The sequence below is a fragment of the Lemur catta genome, chromosome 14, assembly GCF_020740605.2.
Source record: "Lemur catta isolate mLemCat1 chromosome 14, mLemCat1.pri, whole genome shotgun sequence".
Taxonomy (NCBI): domain Eukaryota; kingdom Metazoa; phylum Chordata; class Mammalia; order Primates; family Lemuridae; genus Lemur; species Lemur catta.
The window spans coordinates 28,078,450-28,091,093 of record NC_059141.1 but is presented as its reverse complement, the minus strand read 5'-3'; the positions used below and the strand labels follow the sequence as shown (position 1 = coordinate 28,091,093).

General features: G+C 34.8%; 1 protein-coding gene across 2 annotated transcripts in view; it reads left to right on the top strand.

Annotated features, from left to right (window-relative positions):
• Positions 1-12,644, top strand: part of TBC1D12 (TBC1 domain family member 12) — a 93,751-nt gene that overhangs the window by 22,191 nt on the left and 58,916 nt on the right. For both annotated transcript variants that reach the window (XM_045568890.1, XM_045568889.1), the window contains exon 2: positions 3,173-3,296. In XM_045568890.1, the coding sequence (XP_045424846.1) occupies positions 3,173-3,296 (124 nt within the window). The remainder of the gene's footprint in view (positions 1-3,172; positions 3,297-12,644) is intronic.

Sequence of the window (12,644 nt, the reverse complement as noted above, 5' to 3'; positions counted from 1 at the left end):
TATGAAAAATCAGTAGCCTTTTCCTTCATCAAGCACTCCTCTGGTTGTTTAAAATTTCTGATCAGGTTCTAGAGTTCTAAAGTAGTTGATTCCAATTGCTCTTTCTAGCTCAGTTTTTACTTTGTTGGAGGGACTGACTCCTAGATATTCCTATTCTGCCATTTTCTATAAATGATGTCTTTAGAAGTACAAATGTTTTAAATTTGAGTAAGCCCAATTCATCAATTATTTCTTTTATAGATCATGCTTTTGGTATCATATCCAAGAATTCTTTGCATAAAACATGGTGACAAAGATTTTCTCCTGTGTTTGTTAGTGTGGGTAGATGGGAAACCTTTAGGGTATAGGCAGGTCTCATGGTGGTTGTAAAGGGAGTATGGCTTGGTGAAAACTGTCTGGGAGGAGTGGGTACACAAATTGGCTGTGTGGAGCTTGCACAGGGAATTTGCACACTGGTGTGGTGGCAGAAAGCCTTTGGTAGGGTCAGTTTCTATGTTGATAGGGCTGCAAGGCAGCCATCTCCAGGCTGAGCTTGCAGGTTTATCAAGGCTGCAAATTTGCCGAGGCTGCAAGTTTGCTAAGGGACTGTACTGTCTGGGCATGTGGCTGATCAGAGTTTTACTGGATGTCCTCATACTTATACCAAAAACCACTCTGCAGCAGCTGAAAACCACGGGAGAGCCCCCTTTGTCCTTCAGTGTTCCTTTGGCAACCTCTACCCAGAAAGCTTAACAGTTTCATGTTTATTTCAAAGGAGAAATGCTTAATGGAATTTTGTCTATTATCACATAGCATAAGGGTAGATAGATATGGAGCTAAGAGGCAATAGATTAATAAATAATACACAACATATCAAGCATTGTTTATATTAATAGGCCATTCTTTGAGGCTTGAAATTGTTTCTTTCTTTCTTTCTTTCTTTTTTTTTTTGAGACCAGGTCTTCAGGGTCTTGCTCTGTTGCCCAGGATAGTGCAGTGGCATCATCATAGCTCACTGCAACCTTGAATTCCTGGGCTCAAGCAATCGTCCTTCCTCAGCTTCCCAAGCAGCTAGGAATACAGGCACACGAGATCACACCTGGCTAATATTTTTATTTTTCGTAGAGACAGGATCTCGCTATGTCACTCAGGCTGTTCTTGCACTCCTGGCCTTAAGCAATCCCCCTGCCTTGGTCTCCCAAAGTGTTAGGATCACAGGTGTGTAGCTACCACACCTGACCTTGAAATTACTTCTTAAAAGTATTCCTAGTCCTCAGCATATTTATTATTGAAAACGTTCAACCATTTAGTAATCTTATGAAGTAGAGAATTATGTCACTGTACTTGGTCTCTGAGATGAAACCTCCAGGGTATCTTACATAGAAATTACACTACTGTCATGTGTTTATTTCCATTGCACACCTAAGGAAATAAGAGTGTTTCTTTTCTTTGTTACTGATTAGCCCACATTCTTGTGTAGGAGTCTGTTAACATTGTTCATTACAAATTCATTTCCTGTTACCACTATACTGTATTTTAAAGATATATTTATATGGTATTTTGAATGTAGAGAAACATAGTTATTTGGAACTTTAACTAATTTGGAACTGTGTCTAACTAATTTTGTGAATTTAAAATTTCTTTTTTTTTTTTTGAGGGGGACAGAGTCTCACTCTGTTGCCCAGGCTAGAGTGCCATGGCATCAGCTTAGCTCATAGCAACCTCAAACTCCTGGGCTCAAGCAATCCTCCTGCCTCAGTCTCCCGAGTAGTTGAGACTACAGGCATGCACCACCATGCCTGGCTAATTTTTTCTATATATATTTTTAGCTGCCCATATAATTTCTTTCTGTTTTTAGTAGAGACGGGATCTCACTGTTGCTCAGGCTGGTCTCAAACTCCTGAGCTCAAACAGTCCACCCGCCTCGGCCTCCCAGAGTGCTCGGATTACAGGCGTGAGCCACCGCGCCCGGCCTAAAATTTCTTAATGTCCATTTTATATCCTATCTTATAGAAAAGGTTGATAGTTCATTTTGGATTTATCAGTACCTTTTCTAATTGATCCATAGTGCCTTGGTCGTGCTATTTTGATGGGTACATATTTTGAATATCATCCCTATTTACATGTACAAAAAGATACTTAATTTGGTTGGCTAGGGCATGGAAAAAATAAGTAAAATCCCTGACATGTGTGTAGATTTTTTTAGGTTTTTCTTTTCAGTGAGAGGTACTTTCTTCCTTGGTTATGTACAAGAAAACTTTCTACCAAAGAGTCAATATGTAGCTGTTCTAGGAAAAACAAGTTACATAAATACATATTATAGCAATGGGGGATCAGTAGATGCACTTTCATTTTGCAATTGATAAATTATTACTGCAAGTATTTTTCCAATTTTTTAAATAGCTTTTATTTGTTTTCTTTTAAACATACAAATTTCTTTTTTACCACCTAACACGGTGAATACTTAATAATATATTAATATTCTGTGGTTAAACCAAATATTGTATTACTTGATCCTTTAGCTATTTTATGTGGTTTAAACTTTTTTGTTCTCAAATTCTTGGCTTATATTTTCATGCATGTATTATCAGTTCTAGTATATTTGTAGCTGGCTTAAAGCAAATATTTACATTTTAATTTTGGCTGTCATTTTTCTTCCAGTTTGTTTATCTTGTTAGTATTTCTGTTGATGATTGTTCTAATACCTCTATATAAGCCAGGTATTCTTAATTGAACCTTGTTTGTCTAAGTAATAGTGGTGTAAGTAGTAGAAATACTTTTATTTAAAGGTATTTTTGTATTTGCCTTGGTAATAAGCATGCTTTGAAAATGTACTGTTAAATGGCTAGGCAAGGTAGCTCATGCCTGTAATCCTAGCACTTTGGGAGGCCTAAGTGGGAGGATCGCTTGAAGCCAGGATTTCCAGACCAGCCTGAGCAAAAGTGAGACCCTGTCTCTACAAAAAATACAAAAATTAGCCAGGCATGGTGGTGTATGCCTGTAGTCCTAGCTACTCAGGTGTCTGAGGCAGGAGGGTCACTTGAGCCCAGGAGTTTGAGGTTGCAGCGAGCTATGATGATGCCACTGCACTCTAGCCTGGAAAACAGAAATCTTACCTCGAAAACAAAAAAGTATTGTTAAATATCTCTTTGGCTACAAAAAGCACAATTCATGTAACTTTTGTGTGTTTCAGAAACCTTTTTCCGAAAAGGGCAAAGGAACTCAAATCAGTTGTCCATAGTGCTCCTGGTTGGAAATTATTTGGTAAAGTCCCTCCCAGAGAGAATCTTCAGAAAACTTCCAAAATCATTCAACAGGTAAGTACTAATATAGCCATGTAGTTTGCCCTAGCTTTTCGAGCATTCTTCTCTTAATAACTAACCATATTCCATTTTAATTCTTTTTTGTGTAGATAGAAACTTTTGGGATTATAGATGTTTATAGTAACCTTTTTTTTTTTTTTTTCCAAAAACAGGCCACATATTTTCTATTATCTTTAATGGTTGTGAAAATTCTTTAAAGTAATAGAACGTTTATTTTCAAAGAGGAGGAAGCCAGAGGGAGGAAGAAAAAAAAAAAGAACATTGATTTTCTTTCCTAGTTATTCCTTGAGTAGCTTTGTTAAAAAAAAAACTCAGCTAATCACTCTCACCACATACTTTGATTTCCTGTTGGACTTGGTAGCATTTGCCAGTGGCACAGATTTTATGAATATTGGTAGTTGTGAACTGATAAAATAGTAAAAGACAAAATCTGAATAGATTATGAGGTAGAACTCTTTCCTTTGTCACTTTTCTGGTGTTCGGCCTAAACCAAGGACTTCATAAGTGAGAAGAGTTGGTATATAATCTGTTTGTAGTAATTTAGGAGCCAATTCTTCTAATATCCCCATTAACATCTATATTCTTGAGGTTTTTTTTTTTTTTTTTAAGAGACAGGGTTTTTCTCTGTCACCGAGGGTGTAGTGCAGTGGCGCAGTCATAGCTCGCTGCAGCCTCAAACTACTGGACTCAAAGGATCCTCCTGTCTCAGCCTCCTGAGTATCTGGCATGTACCACCACACTCAGCTAATTTAAAAAAAATTTTTTTTTCTAGTGATGGGGGTCTCGCTGTGTTGCCTGGGCTAGTCTCAAACTCCTGGCCTCAAGTGATCCTTGGCCTCCCAAAGTACTGGGATTACAGATGTGAGCCACCATGCTGGCCTGTATTCTTGAGTTCTTAACACTTTCTGATCTTATTTGACTCCTGAATTTCTGCTCCTCCTTACTAGATTAGTGAAAATGGAAAGCAATGAGACTGGATCAATTTGCAGTATTTAAGTTCAGAGAAGTCATTGCTTAGAAGAAGATACATAACAAATTTCCTGTTTTTCTCTTTTCCAATTGTATTTACCAGATTTAACAGCATATATAAAAATAACCACATTAGGGCAATAATCATCATTCAAATTGGAAAAAGTATCTTCCTTTAACGATTTAATAGTGTTCCTTTATTGCTTGGAAGAAAAACTTGTTTTCCAAGTAATATAGGAAAATAATTTTTAGATCTTTTAAAACAATACTGGGGTTGGGGGGGTGGGAGTGGGGAGATAATGGAAGATTGCCTGGTGGGTACAATGTATGTTGCTTCAGGAATAGGAGTGCTAAAGGCCCTGAATTCACCACAATGCAATATATCATTGTAACAAAATTGCACTTGTACCTCATGAATATATACAAAAAATAAAATGAGTAGATAAATAAAAAAAATAAAAACATTAGTTAATTTTATTTACAGGTAATTAAAATAGTGACTGTTTATCTGCAGGAACTTAAAACTATAGTGCATGATTCATGCTCAAACTGTGTGCACAGGACTCTGGTGTGTGCAGGGGAACCATGGGATACTTAAATTTTTTGAGGTAAAGTCAGTGATACTCCACATTTGTTGTATGTGGTGCACCTGAACTATTAATTTGAAATAGTACACAGTTCTAACATTAAGTAGTACTTTTCTGTGGCATCATATTAATATCCTTATGAATCTCGTTTTTCTGAGGTTGTGATAACAATCAGATACTGGAAAAAAAATCAGTATCTGGAAATGAGAGTGTCTAATCTGATTTCAGTCAAGGTTTGAGAAGCTGTATAGTGCACAACAGCTATACATGCCCAATTAGAAATTGATTGTTACTTAAGAATGAAAACTTTTTTTCTTTCAATGTATGTGTATTTTTTAAAAATGGTTACCGTTAGGATGTAAATCAATTATTAAATTGTTTGGACATAGCTACTTATTAAACAGAACCATTTGATATTTCTTTAGGTTTAGAGGTTGCCATGAAAAAATTACTGAGATACTAAGAGTATTGTTAGCCAAAAAGGTTGGGAACCTTTGCTATTGTGACATCTTAAATTTTATCTCCTTTTTTTTTTTTGGTAAAGTCTGAAAGTAACTTCTCTTGTCTAGTTTTTCCAGAAGACCAAGTTCGCCCTCTAGAGGCAAAACAGTGGTCTTGCTACTGAAGGTTTGCACAGGTACTATTGACTTTACAGTAGTTTACCTTAAATATGCATGTGCGTACATTTTTATATCTTCATATAAACATTCTGCAATATTTTCTTACCATAAATCTCTAAATTACTGGTTCGATAATTATCTTTACCAATATGCTGTATGCCTTTAATCTGCTGTTTTCCTTTCGGAAAGCCAAGGCCACACATTTCCTCTCTCTTTTATTTATATTGTGTGAAAATTTGATGAGTGGTCAGGAAAGGAACAGTTCTTTTTTATATGAAAAGACAGAGTGGGGTTGAAATGCAATTGCTGTCTCCTACAACCTCTTCTCTGTTCCATTACAAATGATTTCCCCCAGCCACTTATTTTAATTTTTGAGCTTTCCAGCAGGGTGTAGGTACTAATGTATATTTTGGTGCCCTTTTTGTGGTTCTGTTTGTTTTCTGGGAGGCATTATGTATAGTCAAGTCATTGTTCTTTTTACCTTTTCCACCTTCAAAATATATTTCACTTTTGCCATGTGGTGAACATGTTTCTGCCTCTCACTTTCTACTTTCTTTTTTTACATCTGTGTGTGTCCTCCACTCCCCATTTGTCTAACTTTGCTGTCCTGTTCCCAGCAATTGTCATTTTCAAAGTGGGCCTGATTTTCTCCTTAGAGTAATGGTAAATTTACAACTTTATGTCTCTGTTCCAACTTGAAAACGTTTTTTCACAGCCCTGATTTTTGAACTCTGTAAAACATTGTGAATATAAAATTATATTTGAGATCCTTTACCATGTACTCCTTTCAAATGAATGTTTGGAATCAGAAATGAAAAATGAAGATATTGTCAATAAAGCCTTGAAGAATGTTAGGACACACCTGCCATGTTTTAGTATAGAATCTTAAGCTATCAAAGTTGTTGGAAATGAAGAGGTAGCTAGTAATTAAGGTGTAAAACTGCTTGAAGAAATGAGGCAGTGGCTCAAGGTACTAAGGTCAAGATAAATTCCTTTGAGCTTTCTAAAAATGCCTCATTTGCTTTTTGAGTGGTAAAACTGTAAGATTTATTAGGAGATTAGAATAGTAGTATTATTTCAATGAATAATACATTTTTAAAGCAGGTATTCAGAAAGGAGTTATTATATTCTTTATTAATTTTTTTTTTAAGAGATGAGTTCTTACTATGTTGCCCAGGCTTGAATTCCTGGGCTCAAGTGATCCTCCAGCCTCAGCTGCCTGAGTAGGTGGGACTATAGGTGTGCCCCAATGCGTCTGGCTGAGTTGCCATATTCTTAAGTAAGAGTGTGATTATGTTCTGGGGCCAGAATTCTTTTTTTTTTTTTAATCAAAAGACATCTGTAAGATTATGCACTAAATGAATAGGAAAGTTAAGATTTGATTTATAAACTTTTTTCTCTGTTAATTATACAGATAGCACGATTGTATTCTCTTTATAAAATATAAAACATTACAGTATGATATATCTCGATTCACTTTTCCTTCACATTTTTTGGCCTTTTAGAATTCATTTTTTGTGTGGAAAAACACAGAATTATTTTTGCATGTGTATATTTTACATATATGGTATTATCATATATATTTTTCTTGCAGTTTATTTCAAGAACAAAATGTCACCATATGTATATATAATTTGCCTTTACATGATTTGTACCTGGAGCTTTTCAGAAATACATGAAGTTTGTAAGTGAAAGCTATCTTTAGGTAAAATACTTTTTAAAAAATTTATTCCTATAGTAACTTTTATTAAAGTTCTCATCAATTTTAGTGCTTCCCATGTTTACAGTGAAGAAAAATAGAAAACATTTTAGGATAATGGCAAAGTCATACTGAAGTTTGACATTTAACTTGATGGTCAATTTCTAAATCACAAGAATATTCATAGTATTATTTTTTGAAGATGATCACATGTGTTCTTTTGCAGATGTGAAATTCCTGCTTGTGGCCTTTTGAACCAGTTGGCGAGCCATGTTAAAAATTGCATCTGTTAATTGTAAATAGTATTTCAGTTATATTGTAGTTCAATTGATGTGGGTTTTTGTTTTTTTCTAAATTAATAGATACAGTTGGAATGCAGCTAAATAGTTGGCCTTATGAACTCCAAACTACAAGTGAGAATGATTTCAGATGACCCATGTTACGTATAATTATGATATCGCATACTAGATTGAATATACACTATGTCAAACTGACAATCTTTCAGTAGAAAGTGATCTTTTTTGCTGTTTATATTGGTATCTTTAATGTGAAAATGAGATTATGGTAGTTAGATGATAGTTCAAGTTTTTCGTCAACACATGCCATTTTGTGAGTGAAGTTTTAGTTTAGTGGTTGAATCAGTTTCACATAACTTTTGACAGGCAAGGAAAAAAGTTTTAAGATACTAACTGATTTCTTAATCTGAGTGCTTCAAATTATCTAAAAGAATAGGTCATTCTCAGTTAAGCCTTTACTCTTGAATTTTTTTACTATAGGAACAATAATATGGAAAGGACTAGCATATATGTGCTTTGTGAATAGTAGTTATATGTTGCATACTTTGAATGTGTTAGAGCTTAATTTTCTGATTACTAACTTTATTGGTGTGTATACTATTAGCATATTTGAAAACAAGTTCATTGGTTTTAATTATGCTTAAATATATATACCCTTGCTGTAAAATTTGGCTAAGTACTACAAAAATAAGTACTTCCTTCATATTGTGGAGGGGCTGGACTATGTTCAGATTTTATTCTTGAGAAGTTTTTAAAATCGTTTTACCCTTGCATGTTTTATTTTCACTTTTATTTACTGTACCTGTTGTCACCTTGAAAAGGTAGTGAATAATTACCTTTCCAGTTGCATGTGTGTTCTTTATTCACAGTTGATAATTTGTTATGCATTTCTTATGTGTGAGTAAATGAATTTCATAAAAGTTAATTTTGTGGTCTAAAGACTGAGAGGAACTTATAGCAGTTCTGGATCTATGCTTCTGTGAGAGGGAAGAAGTATAAGCCTCAAAAGAGAAGCTTAAATTGAGGAAAACTAAAAGAATAAAAACAAGTTCTCACAAATAGGATAGAATTTGGGGGGGGCGGTTTCTTTTATCAGAAACAGAAATTTGGATAGGGGTTACAGTTTGACAATTCTCTGAATATATTTTATTTGATTACATGAATACAGTTTGATTACAAAGTTACTTTTAAAAGTTTTATTTATTCTATCTTTATCTCAGACTTGTATATTATGTTAGGCATCAGAGTAAACAAACCAAATTGTGCTAATAACTTTGTCAAAATGAAGTTTACTAAGGCACTCCTACAGGCCAAAGAGTGATGAAATGCTTTGCCCCAAGCTTTCAATTAAGCTTAAAATGTAGGATGGGTTTCATGTCTCTTAATTTCCAGATTAAGGAATACAATTTAGAATTAGTAAAGACATCATTATTTGTTAAAGTCTTTACCCCAAACATGATGGTTTCCTTGGCTCTTGTATCATCCTGTGTAAGAGAGTCCCTTTCTCTTGGGCAGAAATGGTCTTAAGATGGTAGAGATGTCCACATAGAAGTTTCTTCTGTTTCTGAAACATTATTCTGGCTCTCTATAAACTGTTGACAGCATGTAGAAATAGAAGGGTTTACCTACTAATGTGTTTAACACTAACCCCTTTAAGGGGAGTGGTTCCACTGTCCACTGAAACTCGAAGTTGAGTCAGTTAGTGAGTATATCAGTGTAGATATCAGATTGTTTTGGCTTTCTCCTAGTCTTTGGAAAAGAAGCTTCTATTCTTCTTAGTTCCCATATTTTACTACTTTAGGAAGCCTATTCAAAGACTCTTGACATCCTCCCTTTGAATCCAGTCTGATCTTTTCACATATTTCCCTCCCACTGTCTTTCTGGTGGATCCCTTTGGCTACAGAGCCCAAGGCATCAGAATGTAATATTATAGAATACCATTCTGTTACCCACTCAGTGTGTGACCTCAGATTAGCAAGTGCCAGACCTTTTCTCTAGCAGAACCTGAAGGACAAAATTCTTGATTGATCCTAAATTATTCTTTAAGATATTTTGGCTTTCATTTCAATGAATGCATACTTTACTCAAAAAAACATTGAATGTGTATAATGCAATATGTATGATTTAGTTTTTGGTATATAAATAAACATGAGTCCTAGCCTTTGAGTTATTCCAGTATAACTGCCAGGAACAAGGGAGAGGAAAGAAGAGGTTCATATGTGGCTATAATATTGTGTGGTGAGCATTGTAATAAAGTTTAAACAGTGTGTGAGAATACAGCTGAAAGAACAATTTATCCTGCTCAGAGATGACATGTGAATTGTGTTTCTAAGTATATTAGTAGGAATTCAGCAGGCAGACAAGGTTGAGGAAAGCCATTCTAGATAGTAGAAATTGAATGAGCAAACAGAAATGAGCAAGATCTGTTTAGTTAGTAGGCCAGTATATCAGGGATGTAGGGTAGATGGTAAAGGATCATTAGGCAGGAGGTTATAGAATTAAGTTTTATCCACAATATTTTTAAATAAGGTACTGAGATATCGAATACATATATTAGAAAAATAATTCTGAAGGTATTATGGAAACTAAATTAGAAAACAGTGGAGATCTAGCAATCCCCATTACTGGGCATTTATCCAAGAAAGTGGAAATCAGTATATTGAAGAGACGTCTGCACCCCCATGTTTATTGCAGCACTATTCACAATAGCCAGGATACAGAATCAACTCAAGTGTCTAACAGATGAATGGATAAAGAAAAATGTAGTGTGTGTGAATATCTCTCTCTTTCTCTGTCTCACACACGCATACACACACACACACACACACACACACACAGTGGAATACTGTTCAGCCTTAAAAAAAGAATGAAATCCTGTCATTCACAACAACATGGATGGAACTGGAGGACATTATGTTAAGTGAAATAAACGAGGAACAGAAAGTTAAACACCACATGTTCTCACTCATGTGGAAGCTAAAAAAAAAAGTTGATCCTCATAGAAGTAAAAAGTAAACAAAGGATACTGGAGGCTAGAAACGGTAGGGGGAAGGGAGGGATAAGGAGATATTTGTTAAAGGATAAAAAATTACAGCTGTTTTGTAGTTCCAGTGTTTGTAGCACTATAGCATGACTATAGTTAACAATAATAATAGTTCCAAATAACTAGGAGGGGAGGATATTGATGTTCCCAGTGCAAAGAAATGATAAATATTTGAGATGATGGATGTGCTAATTACCTTGATCTGATCACTATAGATTATATATATTGAAACATCACTATATACCCCATAAATATGTACAATTATTAATTAAACAAATAAAAGAAAAAAATAAGGTTAAAAAAAACATTGGGTTTATGGACAAGGACATTAAGATTTATTGTGGTAATCTATGATTCTGGTTCTCACACACAGTGGATTATTAGAGCTACCTAGGGAATTTATTAAGAATACAGATCCCTTGGCCCCGTACATTGAGTTTTTAATGCCAATTTTGTGTTTTTCAATTCTTGTGTTCCTAGCTGGTTCTTCTAAAAATCTATATCACTTTTTACAGTGTACAGTTCCCTGCAGAAATTTCAAGCTTGGCCTTTATCTCCTTGAACATAGTAAGTATAGTTGTTTCATATGTCTGAAAATTCCAATGTCTGGAAATCCTATAGGTCTGTTTATATAGAATATTGTTTCTGCTAGTTTTTGCTAGCAGATAGTATCTTATCTCTTTGTATGCTTAGTTACCTTTGCTTGAGTGCTGGGTATAATAATTCAAACATATAATATTTGAAGCATTGTATGTAGAAAACAATTTGAAGCCTAAGATGTAACCATCCTTTAGAAATTTGATTTATTTACTATGTCTTTCAGATGCTTGATAGCACTATATATCTAGCTTATTGGCACATTCAGATGGGACAAAACTCACATGCAGCCTGTTTTGACCATTTTTCTGATTACATTTTAAGTTGGTTTTCGTTGTTAAACCAACTTTGTGTTCCAGGGATAAACTATAGTTAATCATGGTTATTATTAATTATATTCATTCACATATTATTGATGTGTGTATATATATACATGTGTGTGTATACACACAGAGAAATGTATATTTAAATTAATAAACCTATTTTAGAGCAGTTCATAGCAAAATTGAGCAGAAAGTACAGAGTTCCATATACCCTAGAGGATCCCCACACATACACGTGCAAACACACAGCCTACTTCACTGTCAGTGTCCTTTACCACAGTGGTTTGTTTGTTACAGCTGATGAACCCACATTGACACATCATCCCCCAAAGTCTATAGTTCACATAGAGTTTACTCTTTGTATTATACATTCTGTGGGTTTGGACAAATGTATGATGACATGTATCTACTGTTGTAGTATCATAAAGCATAATTTCACTGTCCTAAAATTCCTCTGTGCTCTGCCTATTCATCCCTCCCTCCCCCACAACCCCTGGCAACCATAGATCTTTTTACTATTTCCATAGTTTTGCATTTTCTAGAGTGTCATATTGTTAGAACCATACAGTATGTAGCCTTTTCAGATTGGATTCTTTCACTTAGTAATATGGATTTAAGTTTCCTCCTTGCCTCTCTGCGGTTTTATAGCTCATTTCTTTTTAGTGCTGAATAATATTCTGTTGTCTGGGTATACCACAGTTTATCCATTTACCTACTGAAGGATGTCTTGGTTACTTCCAAGTTTTGGCAGTTATTAATAAGGCTCCTATAAACTTCTCTATGCAAGTTGTTGTGTGGTTATATGTTTCAGTAAATAGGAGGATACTATTGCTGGATCATATTGTAAGAGTATGTTCAGTTTTGCAAGAAACTGGCAAGCTGTCTTCCAAAGTGACTACACCATTTTGCATTCCCACCAGCAATGAATGAGAATTCCTGTTGCTCCACATTCTCTACAGCATTTGGTGTTATCAGTGTTTTGAATTGGCCATTCTAATAGCTGTGTAGTGGTATCTCACAGTCTTAATTTGCAGTTCCCTAATGACATATGATGAACATCTTTTCATATGCTTACTTAACATCTGTATGTCTTCTTTGGTGAGGTGTCTATTCAGGTCTTTTGCTCATTTTTATATCAGGTTGTTCAGTTTCTTATTGTTGTGTTTTAAGAGTTCTGTCTATATTTTTGATAACTGTCCTTCATCAGA